The following is a 14814-nucleotide window of genomic DNA, read 5'->3' on the forward strand; positions in this document are numbered from 1 at the left end:
GCGGGGTCGGTGTTGAAGATCAAGAGGAGCTCCCCGTCGCTGCCGCCTTCATCGGCCACGTGGCGGCTCGACCTCCAGCCGCTCAACCGCTCCCTAGCGCACCGTCAGCCAGTGGCGTGTTAGCGAGCGGGTGAGCGCCACGTGGCGCAGGGCAGCGTAGCCGCCTGGGTGGCGTATACATCCGTAGTGAGAGTGAGAGAGAGATACACCCAAGCTGTACCGAACATTTATTAAATAACAACTTAGAGTTCTTACCATGTCGGAGCCACTTATTACATATACATGGTCATAATAACCACGTGTGTGAGCGATAACAGCAATAATGTTGCATTTTTAAGTCATGTCATTCGTGCAAAATTGTGGAACCAACGCTCAAGCACAATTTTAACAGTTTTCCGCACGGAGGCTTGGGGGAAAACAGACAAGCGGGAAGGCGGCCAATTACCGATGGCAACAATGGCTCAAGCTCCGTGGTACTTAAATTAGATGTTTGGCCAACTCCATGAATGAGCATGGGGTGGAAACCGGAGTACCCAGATCAAACCTACATACTGTATGTAAAGATATGAGACCTTTTTTTGGCAGTAACAAAGCATGTAAAAAAATATAATAAGAGGTTTTACCCTTTCTGGCAATAACAGGTGTTAAGATGTTCAAACGCCAAATAGATACCTTTTTCAATGAAGAAATTCTGCATTTACCACACGTATTTGTGGTAAAACGTGAAAACTATTACTATTTATTTGACCATGTAAGGACCACTGAGCTATTTAGCTCTTTTTCAGAAGCGACCAGACTATCACAAATCAGAATCATAATTTGTATTGTGGAGGAATCCGATGAGCTATTAGACTCTTTTCGCAGATGTCCAGTAAGGGTGGGTAAGAATGTTACAACAAAAATACAAAAAGATGATAGCTCAATGAAGTGGTTAATCACGTGGAGATTTTAAAGCAGCCAAATACTCTAAACCCATGTTTATGTGGAGGGAAAAAACGGAGAACCTGAAGAATAATCCACGTGACCACAGAGCAAAAGAGACATGCAAACTCCAAATATACAGGCGTCAAGTTTGAGATCGATTCCACGACCTCATGCATACCAGTTAACCATACGTACTGTCGCAAGACATGCAAACAAACATGCTCTGATGTTTGTCTTGGGGGTTTCCTTGCAAAAAGAGTATTTCATTGTTTTTTTACATCTTAACACCTATTTTATTGCCATAGAGCGTAAAACCCATTCGTAATTTTATGCACCTGTAAATTAACCCACTTGATGTGCCTGCTGTACCGCAGCAGACCAGAGATGGCGACCAGCACACCCTCGGTAAGAGGGGACGTGTTCCACGAACTTGCGCGATCCAAGCCGCGATGACGAATCGCCACGGGCATGAGGGATTCTATTCGGCCGTCATGAAGCTGTCTCTTTTTGTTCTCAGAATCCACGATTTTCGGAAGGAGTCGGAAGGGGGAGGGGTGAGAGCAGTTCGCCGTCAACCCACCTTCACGTTGTTCTCGAGAGCCCACTTCTGCACCCCCTTCTGCAGTCCCTGCATCTGTCCGTGCAGGGCATCCACGTGCCTCCATGCCGGGTCCCCGCGGTTCGCTTTGATCTGCCCGACGACCCAATCGTCCTGCTCGCTGAGCAAAGGCAGACGCAATGGGGGCGGGGGAGGGGTAAATACCACCAACGGGAAAATAACCAAAACGATCACCATCCATAATAGGGGGTTAATTTTTTGTTGGGTTAAATCGCGTAAATGTAAATGTGTCGTGAAACCTACCCACATACCCGACACAGTCAATTAAGTAAGGCTTGTCACGTAAACCAAAACGTGGCTAATTAGCTACTAGTTCAGCATACTCGGTGTGTTGGAGAGTAAACCCACAAAATGTATAATTCGAGTATCATCTTTCCACCATCAACATCATTCCACATGTCCGATAAGCACGATTGGCTATGTTCGGTGCGAAAGAAGTGTAACATACATGAAGATTTAGACAGACATATATGCATGCACACATATACAAGTGACACAGTTCCCCCATATAGCCTTAACAGACTGTTTGGGCAAGTGCTGTTAGCGAGAAGCACCTATGAAGGCGGACACAGCATACGAGGGGGTGGGATGGCAACACCACGCCCGGCCGCCTTTGCCTCCTCAGTGGCGATGTTTACACACTGCACCAGGTAGTCATTTGAGGCTGAGATGACCTAGCGGAGGCCCAGGACTGGTTCGGATAAACGTCACTGGAGTGGGCCGTAAGTGTGAATCGATCTCGGGTCGCAGGGTTCGTAGCACATCACCGTAACCTGCTGCACTCCGCTCCTCACTCATTGCACTGGACAAAGACAAAGATCCCCATATAGTCATAACAGACTGTTCTGTTAAGGGGCACCTATGAAGGTTGCAACGGCACACGGGGTGGGTGGCCAGCACCACACCCAGCCGCATTTGTCTTCCCAGTGGTAATGTTTAAACACCGCACCAGGTACAAGTACTCATTTGAAGCTGAATCGACTTCGGGGGACGCCCACGACTGATTCAGATCGTCTCTGCTGTTGGCTGTGAATGGTTCGTACACATTATCAATCCACTGCTGGTTGAAAGCCTCTCCAAGCAGGTTACCATCTCTTACGATCCTGCGACGTAATCATCTACCCAGTGCCTGCTCTACACGCGAATTGTTTTCATCACTCCATCTCCTTGGTGGACAGCGCAGCCCAGGTGAATTTGCTACCATCAGGCTTAAGTTGGACCTAAACCAGCCTGTGACCCGTGCCCAACAGCTCTTAACATTGTCCGTTTGTTTACAAAGGGAAAACAATGAGACATTAATAAGACATTTGTTATATATATTATGGGACCCTTTTTTTGCCAGAATAAAAGTGTAGTGACATAAAATCGGTCATGTAGCAGCAACAGCGCTGGTTGCTGGCAAGGAAGGGAATCTGCAGTTTACAGCAGGCCTGACTGATAGCAAGTCACGTGATAGACCAGAGCGAGGATGTAGGGGGCACATCGAGAACCCGCTAGTAGGTTCGGGAAGGGGGCGTGGCCGGGGCAGAGCCAGGCCACACTGACAGTATAAAAGGCGCCACGGGAGGAGACCTCAGGGCTGTCGTTTGAAGTGGGATCCCATCATGCTGCTGGAGTCTTCACCGTCATCTCTGTCTTCACCATCTCGGTGTCGCCAGTCAGGCAGTCAACCAGCTGCCCTGACTGGGAACCGTAGTTACCAAGTGTTAACTGTTAATGCCGTTTTCCTAAACAGCATGCCTTGTACTCTTAGTGTCTGAGTCAAGTCACTACAAAAGTATTAAAAATAAGAATATGTTTTATCCTTTCTGGTCAAACATTAATCAGTTTCAAAGACCATGAATATAATATCAGAGCATGTTTTGTTTGCATGTTCACTGCAAGTACGTGTGGTTAATGCAGACTTGATTCCTTGAAAAGGGTATCTATTTGGTGGTTGAACACCTGTTTTATTGCAGAAAGGGTAAAACCTATTCTTATTTTTCATTTTAATTTATGTTATAATTATTTTTCATTATCCAGAACTCACTCGGTACTGTTTTCAGTGTCACTCAAATGCCTCTTACTTGAAGAATGTGTTCAGCTCTTGACCGATACGGCTGTCGGTAATGAAGAACGGGGCGAGGTTCCGGTAATGAGGATATATGCGACTGTAACACAAAGTAAATCGCATCGGTAAATATATTAAAATAACATAGCTCATTCAAATATATAAAAATACAACAACTTTCATACACTGTGGTCTATTTCGCAAAATTATTCGGAAGTGGATTGAAGTAGTTGCATTTTCGGTTCTAACCTGTATCAGCTGTAAACTTGTATCATGCTGCAGAGTAAATGTTACCCCGGTTGTCTGGCTTGTGAATTGTATTTTTATAAAAAATGGGCAACATAGTCCTTTCTCTTATATTTTTTGTATTTTACCAGGTAAGGCCCACTGAGCTATTTAGCTCTTTTTCAGAGTGACCTGGCCACAAATGCTAGCTCAACAAAGTGGCTTATCCTTGTGGAAATTGTTTTAGCTAAATAACTCTAAACTTATCTTTGTAAATGTGGAGGGAACAACCGTAGCACCCAGAGAAAAATCCACGTGACTACAGGGAAAAAGACACGCAAATTCCAAATATACAGGCGTCAAGGTCGGGATCGAACCCACGACCTACTGTATACCAGGCGAGGTAGTTAACATCTCACCATCTCGTGCACCGCATCAGCCTTCAAATGTGCCCACTAACAGCACTTGGAGCTGAGTGGACTTGCCAATGACCTGGTACCAGCGGTGTCAAAATCGGAGCGATGCTCACAACAACAAGCGGAGCTCCGAGCACTTAAACCACAGCAAGTTGGCACAGCAGGTGGAACAGTTGGTGCATCGGCCAGTCATCTCACTCAGTCAGTCAACTCAAGGAACCTGTTGGGTCTGTCCCGTGACCTGCCAGCGGGCGTTCGACACTTCACGGGGCCTTAAAGTGCACATAGCCTGACACAGGCGCTGTGGTAACGTCACAGCGCCACTTGGTGTGGCTAATGGCGGTTGTTGTTGCGCGTTATTTGGCAGGGTGGGACCTCACTTAGCAGTGAGGTAGCCCTCGAGGAAGCCGGCCATGTAGAGGGTCTCCCTGTCGCCTCTCTTGTGGGGACCGTATCCGGCGCGCACCTCGAGCACGTCCCAGCCTGTTTGGGGCAGCGTGTCGTTGTAGAGCGCGTACGCGTCCCCCTGGGAACGGTCCAGCACCCCCGCCCTCAGCGTCACGTCACCCTCCTGGGCATTCCAGTAGACTGTGGCCAGCTTGACCTCTGCTCACAACACACACGGGAAGACCGGGAGGAGGGGGCGGGGCAGCGGGAGATGATCCCACAACGTCACCCCTATCTGCTACTTCTCACACAAGTACTCTTCCTTCCGATATTAGGAAGTCACTGGAGCTTTGCACTTTTAAGTCTCGTTTGAAACCCCATTTCTTTAAAAGTGCTTTTGGTGTTTAGTTTGTTTTTCTTCCCCCAGCACCTCCGATTAGCACGGTTGGCTACATACATACATATATGACCATTATTCAAGAAAAAAGGCAAAGTGATATCAACCTGCCCCCAGTAGCGAGGCCAATCTTTACACCCCTGGTACGAATCATCATTGAGTCCACTGAGCTCCACTTCCTCCTGTAGTACATCAGCCCATCTTACCTCTGGTCACTGCTACTAGCCCACTCACTCAAACATCCATATGCTCGCTCACTCACACATTAGACCATCTCTTCTCCAGCTCATGATGCGCCTATTAAGCCTCCACACTCTCCAACACCCAATCACAGAAATTGGATTCAAAATAAATTGGCCTGTGGCTTGGTCTGTGACGTAAAAGATTTCGCTAACTACTGTACTTATTTGATGCTACATTTTAATTTCCTTAAATTGACAGGGGAGTTGATGGTTTAAGGGCTTCTCTATATGCGAAATTATTTTGTTTTAAGTCGCTGTACAATTTTTGAGAGTCTACGGTTTTCAGTTTGTTGGGCTTCCTGTTTTTAATCGGAGGTTGCTTAATTTTAATCGCAGGTTGCTTATTTTTAATCGGAGGTTGCTTATTCAGGCGTTCTCTTCACACTCCGCTCTTTTATATTCAGAACCTACCTCCTTCCTGTTTAGGGTGCCACGGTGGCTAGGACATACAGTGAGGGAAATAAGTATTTGATCCCCTGCTGATTTTGTACGTTTGCCCACTGACAAAGAAATGATCAGTCTATAATTTTAATGGTAGGTTTATTTGAACAGTGAGAGACAGAATAACAACAAAAAAATCCAGACAAACGCATGTCAAAAATTTTATAAATTGATCTGAATTTTAATGAGGGAAATAATTATTTGACCCCCTCTCAATCAGAAACATTTCTGGCTCCCAGGTGTCTTTTATACAGGTAATGAGCTGAGATTAGGAGCACACTCTTAAAGGGAGTGCTCCTAATCTCAGCTTGTTACCTGTATAAAAGACACCTGTTCACAGAAGCAATCAATCAGATTCCAGACTCTCCACCATAGCCAAGACCAAAGAGCTCTCCAAGGATGTCAGGGACACGATTGTAGACCTACACAAGGCTGGAATGAGCTACAAGACCATCTCTAAGCAGCTTGATGAGAACGGTGAGGAATCAGCCCAGAACTTCACGGGAGGATCTTGTCAATGATTTCAAGGCAGCTGGGACCATAGTCACTAAGAAAACAGTTGGTAACACACTACGCCGTGAAGGACTGAAATCCTGCAGCGCCCGCAAGGTCCCCCTGCTCAAGAAAGCACATATACATGCCCGTCTGAAGTGTGCCAATGAACATCTGAACGATTCAGAGGACAACTGGGTGAAAGTGTTGTGATCAGATGAGCCCAAAATGGAGCTCTTTGGCTTCAAATCAACTCACCGTGTTTGGAGGAGGAGGAATGCTGCCTATGACCCCAAGAACACCATCCCCACCGTCAAACATGGAGGTGGAAACATTATGCTTTGGGGGTGTTTTTCTGCTAAGGGGACAGGACAACTTCACTGCATCAAAGGGACGATGGACGGGGCCATGTACCGTCAAATCTTGGGTGAGAACCTCCTTCCCTCAGCCAGGGCATTGAAAATGGGTCGTGGATGGGTATTCCAGCATGACAATGACCAAAACACACTGCCAAGGCAACAAAGGAGTGGCTCAAGAAGAAGTACATTAAGGTCCTGGAGTCGCCTAGCCAGTCTCCAGACCCTAATCCCTTAGAAAATCTGTGGAGGGAGCTGAATTTTCGAGTTGCCAAACGTCAGCCTCGAAACCTTAATGACTTGGAGAAGATCTGCAAAGAGGAGTGGGACAAAATCCCTCCTGAGATGTGTGCAAACCTGGTGGCCAACTACAAGAAACGTCTGACCTCGGTGATTGCCAACAAGGGTTTCGCCACCAAGTACTAAGTCATGTTTTGCAGAGGGGTCAAATACTTATTTCCCTCATTAAAATGCAAATCAATTTATAACTTTTTTGACATGCGTTTTTCTGGATTTTGTTGTTGTTATTCTGTCTCTCACTGTTCAAATAAACATACCATTAAAATTATAGACTGGTCATTTCTTTGTCAGTGGGCAAACGTACAAAATCAGCAGGGGATAAAATACTTTTTTCCCTCACTGTATCTCCCTCGCCTGTGTGCAGGAGGTCATGGATTCGATTCAGACCCTGACACCTGCTATATATTTGGAGTTTGCATGTTCTCTTTCCCTGTGGTGGCGTGGATTTTTCTCCAGGTCATTCAATTTTTTCCTCCACATTTCGAAACGTGCATTTCTAGTATTTTGCTGCTATATATTTCCACATGATCAGCCACTTCGGTGAGCTATCATTTCTGATAGCCAGGCCACTTCTGAAAAAAAGCTAAATAGCTCAGTGAGCTTTAAGTGATAAAATAAAAACAGATAAAACAGCTTAGAAATAGAAAGGACTATGTTGCCCTATCTGATAAAAAATACACAATTTACAAGCAAGACAACCAGGGTAACATTTGCAACGTGATTAAAGTCTGCAGCTGATACAGGTTAGGATCAACAATGGGACACCTTCACTCCACTTGCAAATAATTTTTGTTGCCCTTTTATATATTTGCATGAGCTGTGTTATTTTTGTATATATTTACATTTAAAAACATGCGCTTAGAATATTTGGCTGCTCTAAATTTCCACGTCATTAAGCTACTTTGTTGCACTGTCATTTGTGGTTCGGTAAATTTTGAAAGATCTACATAGCTCAGTGGGCCTTACCTGGTAAAATGAAAAAAAAAAGTTTATTAGTTTAGACCCTACATCTTCCTCTTCAGACCCCTCCCATCTCGATCTAGGCCTCTTCCTTTGATATTTAGGCCCCACTCTTCCTTTTTAGGGCCCGCCCATGTCTCTTTAACCCCCCCCCCCCACTTGATATTTAGGCCCCATTCATTTCTCTTTAGGCTCCCCCTCTTCCTCCAGGGCACAGGCTTTGGGCTTACTTTGGGGCTTGTATTTCAAAGGCCAGTAGTGACACTCTCTTTGACACGTGAGACCTGGCAAACTCTGGTCTAAAGGCGAGTAGATTTGAGTGAGAGACGGCGTGATCGGTGGGAAGTGGTGAGGGTTATATAAGGGGGAGAGTGTGTGTCTGTGACTAGAATGCCTCTCAAAGCAGCAATACAATAATAATATCGTCTTTATACGAGAAGCATCTCTTATTTTCCACAGTGATAAATCCCAAGGGCATCAAAATAACCCTCAAACATGAATGAAGATGCAACATTTACACATGCCGTTTTTATTATTAGGAATATAATTAGAATTATAAATCCCAAATATTGTATTTCTGCCTTTGAAAATTCACTGCTGGATGCAGACCTTCCCTCGACATGTCGGTTGCCTGAAATTGCATGTCACACCGAACATTGAGAATTCTTGCTGTTCAGTGTAATTTCCAAAACTTTCAACAGTCAAACCAAGGCAACTTATCAGATTCGCCGAAGGAACGTCCCACGCAAAAATATCAAGAAAACTAGACTGCTGCTGCCTTAATGGCATTCTTATAAGATGAGTAACTTTCAGACTAATTTAAATGTTCAGCTGTTTTGTCAATCCTCCGTTGGATAAAGACCTCCCCGCGCTGCTCAGTGCGGATTAATGAAGGGAGGACCAAGAACCGGTTGAGATACCTACTCGTCACTGATGTTAGCCGTGGCTGGAAATCAAACTCAGGTTGCCTGGGTTCATATCATGGTGTGTCAACCACTGCGCCACTGCTTGGCCAATTATTGTCATCTGGGTAAATTCCTATTGCGGTTATATCTTTTTCAATTGCAAACTTAATTATCTCAGTGTAGCATTTTACACGTCCCAAATATGTATTATCTCGCGTTTCAATTATTCTCGCTCCACGCGGAGGTATCGAGAGTAAACTTTTTTTCCCGAGATACGCGGAGGGAAACATTTTCTCCGAAGATGAGACTAAAACAAATGTTGCAAACGCGAGCTCGTGGTTTTCTTTCCCAAAAACAACAACAACAACAACCCGCCAGCGTCCAGGGGCGTGGGCACCTCACATCCTGCAAGTTCTGTCTTGCCCACAGATCGTCTCCGCGTACAACATGCCACAACACGTCGCAGTGGCGCGTCTCACTCACCATCTATGTGTGTGCACCGTACATAGCCAACCGTACTAATTAGAGTGTTTATTAGTGTAGTGTATAGTCTAGTGTATAGTAGTATAGTGTGTAGTGTATAGTAGTGTAGTACATAGGGGTTTGTATGTATGTTGAACTTCTTCCGCACCATGCATAGCCAACCGTACTACTCGGAGTGTACAGTAGTGTATAGTCTAGTGTATAGTAGTGTACTATAACTCTCATAACCAATATCGGGAAGGTTTTGTTGAAGATTATTCAACATAGAATTGAGAGCTACGTAGAAATAAAACTACAGGATGTTCAAGCAGGCTTCAGAAAAGAGGAATAAGGGACCAAATTGCCAACATCAGAGAGATCATGAAAAGATCAAATGAATACCGGCAACAGCTGTACCCCTGCTTCATTGACTACAGAAAAGCTTTGATTGTGTGGACTACGAACTGATGTGGATTACAATTCAGGAAATGGGAATCCCAACTCACCTTGTGTGCCTGTTACGTAATCTATATGCCAACCAAAAAGCGACACAAGAATTTGACATTGGCAAATGAGTAAGACAAGGCTGTATGCGGTCTCCTTACGTGTTCAATTTGTAGGGTGAGCATATCATGCGAAAAGCAGGTCTGGATTTCATCGAAGCAGGCATGAAGATTGGAGGCAGAAGAATAAACAACTTAAGATGTGCTGATGATACCACCCTACCAGCAAATAGCCAAGCTGCAATGATGACCCTGTTGGTAAATAAAGAAGCCAGTGAGAAGGCTAGACTTTTATTCAATCTCCTAAAGATAAAGGTGATGGCGACAGAACAACTGAACTCATTTAGTCTGGAAAATGAATCAATCGAATTTGTGAAGATCTTTGAATACCTGGGCTCCTTGCTTGCTGAAGACGGGGAGTATAGCTACAAAATCAGAAGGCGGCTCATTCTCAGTAGAACAGCCACGTCACAGCTCAATGAGATATGGGCATTAACAGAAGCACCAAGAAGAGGCTTGTTCAAAGCTCAGGCAGTCCCTGTTGCCCTACATGGATGCGAGTCGTAGACACCGAGCTTGAGAGAGCGAAAGAAGATCAGCGCATTTGAGATGCGGTGCAGGAGATGAGTGTGACATATACCATAATGGACAGCCAAAATATCAAACATGTCTGTCCTGAGAGAGATCGGTCCCACTGTGCCACTCGATGCCTTTTTCGTAAAGCAGAATTTGACATAGTTTGGACACGTTATGAGGACCTCTGGACTAGAGGAATCGGTCTTGCTTGGGAATAGAGAAGGTAGCAGGGACAGAGGTCGACCTCGGAGGAGGTGGATGGACAACATCAAGAACACCACTGGCCATGCACTACTAACCCAGCTACAAGAGGCAGCGAGACACAGGTGTGGATGGCAGAATCCGGTCGTGGATATCACCAGAGGTCGTACTCATCACCAGAGGTCGTTCTCGACCCGATGGTACAAGGTGACATGGTGATAATAGTGTAGTGTGTAGTAGTTTATAGTGTAGTGTATACTGTAGTGTAAAGTAGTGTAGTCTGTGTATATTGAACTTGTTTCCCATTGTACGTTGTCAACTGTGGTAATCGGAGGCGCAGGGGAAAAACTTCTATTTATTTATTAAATATGTTGATTTCATTAACTTTATTTTTAAAAATATGTTTATTTAAATAACTGTATTTATTTAAATACATGTAAACCATCACACGAGGCTCGTTCGACATTGGGATGGCGACGTGGCCTAGTGGCTGCGCGTCTGTCCACTGCTTGCTGCGGTTGGTTCACCGTTCAAATCCAGCGGTTGCCCTTGTTAGTGCCGCAGGTGTAGCGACCGTCGAAATATCACGAGCCGTCTGCTTCACAGTAGAACTTTAAAAATATATAAATACCCCGTGGATGGCATTCGCGAGGGAGAACGGGGCATTGTTTTTGCAAGTGTCACCATCCAAATTTTGCCAAATGGATGTATTGACAGTACACCGGTGCAGCACAATGCACCGGTCCTCGTAAAACAGTTCTAAAAATCAAGATATGAACTGACATTCGTCTTCTGACCTCTCTGGCATCATGAGAACCGATTTTGACGCACCACCACCAAGATTGTTGGCAAAAAAATGCTTTGTTTTATACCGCGCACCAGCGGTGTACTGCCAATACGTTTAAAAGTGAAAATGAGCCGCAAATTACTGAACCATCACCCCCCTACTGCAAACCCCTTTCAGAAGGGCCCTCCTGAAAAAGAGTCACGAGATTCGCAAGGCTTTCCAGGGTAAACTTCGGAATCAATACAATAAATAACAATACAAGTCGGGTGAAAGTGCCCAATTAATGAAGCCCCACGGTGGCTCGGAGATGTTAACTACCTCGCCTGGTACACAGGAGGGCGTGGGTTCAATCCCGACCCTGACGCCTGCTGTATATTTTGAGTTTGTGTGCCTTTCTCTCTCATCATCATTACGATGGCTCGGAGATGTTAACTACGTCGCCTGGTAAACAGGAGGTCGTGGGTTTGATCCTGACCCCTATATATTTGGAGTTTGCGTGTCTCTCTCTCCCAGCGGTCACGTGGATTTTCCTCCACGTCCCTCCGGGTTTTTCACCTCCACATTTAGAATTTACATCATGCGTTTAGAGTATTTGGCTGCTATACATTTCCACATGATGATAAGCCGCTTCGTTGACCTATCATTTGTGGCCAGGTCGCTTCTGAAAAAAGACCAATATAGCTCAGTGGGCCTTTATACATGGTAAAATAAAAATTGTTTAGTTCATAGTTTGTAGATGTTATCATGCTAGCTAAGCAGGGGTTACCCTTGGATAATTCTTGGATTTGGCGATACGTCATGGGCAGTAAATCGCAGTGCGGCCAACTCCACTGTTATACTTACATCTAGTAAAGTATAATAGTCGTATAATATGATACACTATTTACTGGCAACAATGTAAAATTGTTAGACTATTTAACACGTAGGCTTTCGCGACCAATATCATCCAGAAGATATTTTTTTGGGGTTAGATCGCGTAAATATATAAATGTGTCGTCGTGCATTTTATAAATAACATAATAGCGGCTGATGCCAGACAGGCCACGCCTGGTGCTGAGCCAGTAATACTGGCGACTCTACATGCCTATGGCGGGGACCCATCGTTCTACTGAAATATACTGTTGGTTTTCCAAAGTGGTGCTCACTTTTATCGACCAAGCAATGTCTAAACTATGAACTAAAAACTTGTGGTAAAACATGCAAACTATTTCTATTTATGTTATCAGGTAAGCCCCACTGAACTATATAGCTCTTTTACAGAAGCGACCTGGTCACAAGTGATGGTTTATCATGTGGAAATGTATAGCAGCCAAATGTTCTAAACGCATGTTGATTCTAAATGTGGAGGGAAAAACCAGAGGACCTGGGGAAAAATCCACAGACTACCACGGGGAGAAAATGCAAACTCCAAATATACAGCAGGCGTCGGGGTCGGGATCTCACTCACGACCTCCCGTATACCAGGCGAGGTAGTTAACATCTCGCCACCGTGGCACCCCATCATGTTGAGGTACGGTCAACTGACAATACCGCCCCCACGACTCACAGAGTGTGCGGAGGGCCTTAATCCACAAGTGGATTGACAACGGGATTTAAATCAATGTAATTGCATGACCATGCACGGAGATATTTATTAAACAAAAAGAACATCACCAGAGGACAACGACTCTGTAAATAATATATTAGAATCATAATATTTATTTATACTTGAGGAATCCGATGAGCTATGAAGCTCATTTTCACAGATGTTCAGTCGGTCAGAAAGTTACAAGACAATAGAAAAACACAAAAATGTGTAAAGTTTAAGAAAAGTAAACAAATCACTTTAAAAATATACACGCCAAACTAAACTACTTTTTTATCTGACCAGTCAAAGTCCACGGATGCATCAAATTATTTTGCAGAAGCGACCCGACTAGAAATGATAGCTCAACGAAGTGGCTTATCATAACGTGGACATTATAGCAGCAAAATAATCTCAATGCACGTTTCTAAATGCGCACAGCGCCCGCACAGTTCATTTACAACGTTCATTTAACTCCCACCACACAATTTGAAAAAATTAACAATTATTTAATTATGAAATGAGCCATTGGAGATGCTCATCTCTTGCCTAAAAACTTGAGCCAATTGTGGAAATGCCACATTCCTCTTGTGAGTACAAAGTATAAGGGCAAACCACTGATGACTTCAGCAGAAAGTGTTTTTAATGTGTTTTTTTTATGTTATCAACCTGGATTTTTGACTCGCGACATTTCAATTGGAAGTTTCAGAAATGTATTATCCGAGCAAAGAACCCACTGAGCTGTTCGGTTTTTTTCAAGGGTGACTCGGTCAGCAGCAAGTTGAGCCAACCGGGCCAGACAATTGTACTGAACTCTGTTGGTCTCGCTGTCAACACTCGTATTGTGGCTATGACCGGCTGCCATCACGCGGGCAGTTTAGAAAAAGAGACTGCGCGGGCTTACCCGAGACAGCCAGAGAGACTGCGGAGAGGATGAACGCGGCTGGGTAGAGCCACATGGTGACACTGTGACCAGCGTGCGCGGCACTTGTTTTGAACTCAACCCCTGCGGGAGGCGCGCAGCTTCATCGGCCAAAGCTGCTCCGACTCTGCCGCCCACCGCCACCACTCTTCGCGTTGCAGCCCTCGTGCGCAGGAAACCGCGAAACAACCACAACACCTTTGTTTTTTTTAAACTAGCAGCCCGCACCTCTTGTGCACGTAATCGTCCCCGCCTCCCTTCCCTCCCCCCTGCCTCCCTTCCCTCCCCCCCGCCTCCCTTCCCTCCCCCCCGCCTCCCTTCCCTCCCCCCCGCCTCCCTTCCCTCCCCCCCGCCTCCCTTCCCTCCCCCCCGCCTCCCTTCCCTCCCCCCCCGCCTCCCTTCCCTCCCCCCCGCATCCCCCCCCCCCGCCCCGCATCCCTTCCCTCCCCCCGCCTCCCTTCCCTCCCCCCCGCCTCCCTTCCTTCGTTCCCCCCTCCCCTCCCTCCCCCCTTCCCTCCCTCCCCCCCTTTTCTCTCTCACTCCCCCCCTCCCCACCCTCACTCTTCCCCCTTCCCACCCTCTCCCCTCCCGCTCACCCCCGAGGCCACGTGAAGTCTGGAAGGCTCGCTGCTGGCAGGAGCTCACGGGACAAACCCAGGTGCCATGGGTGGACTGAGGTGACTGGGAGATACACCACCGGTGCTCCCCACTGTTATTGTGAGTGTCGCTGCTATGCCCTCAATCAATTGAATCCAACATTTATAATGATCCATATTCAACAACAAGCTGAGATCGAAAGTCTGGATAAAACACAGAGAAAATCAATAAATTATGTTTTTAATATATTATTATTCTCCTTTGCCGAGACCGGGCGATTTTGTTTGTTTCAATGGGGTCGTAAATGGACACCTGCCATTGCAATGAATGCATGGCAGATGCAGTGTACAGGATGACAAGCCGATGATCAGTGTGCAGATCAGCTCCACGGCAGGTGCTGATGTCAAGGACATGGGCCCGCATCCGCTGTTCCGTCCCCATGTAGTCCAGCAGATGTTCTTGCTTGGATCCGGCATGCATCCATGATG

General features: G+C 45.7%; 1 protein-coding gene across 1 annotated transcript in view; it reads right to left on the reverse strand.

Moving 5' to 3' along the window:
- LOC133358629 (phospholipase B-like 1) overlaps window positions 1-13889 on the reverse strand; it is a 40792-nt gene extending 26903 nt beyond the window's left edge. Inside the window, exons 1-4 of the mRNA XM_061577014.1 lie at window positions 13712-13889; window positions 4615-4840; window positions 3610-3693; window positions 1505-1643 (exon numbers count right to left, since the gene is read on the reverse strand). Coding sequence (XP_061432998.1) covers window positions 1505-1643; window positions 3610-3693; window positions 4615-4840; window positions 13712-13766 — 504 coding nt within the window. The 5' untranslated portion in view covers window positions 13767-13889. The remainder of the gene's footprint in view (window positions 1-1504; window positions 1644-3609; window positions 3694-4614; window positions 4841-13711) is intronic.
- Window positions 13890-14814: the final 925 nt, after the last annotated feature.

This window comes from Lethenteron reissneri, chromosome 63 (assembly GCF_015708825.2).
Source record: "Lethenteron reissneri isolate LAM-NWPU_2019-01 chromosome 63, ASM1570882v1, whole genome shotgun sequence".
NCBI lineage: Eukaryota > Metazoa > Chordata > Hyperoartia > Petromyzontiformes > Petromyzontidae > Lethenteron > Lethenteron reissneri.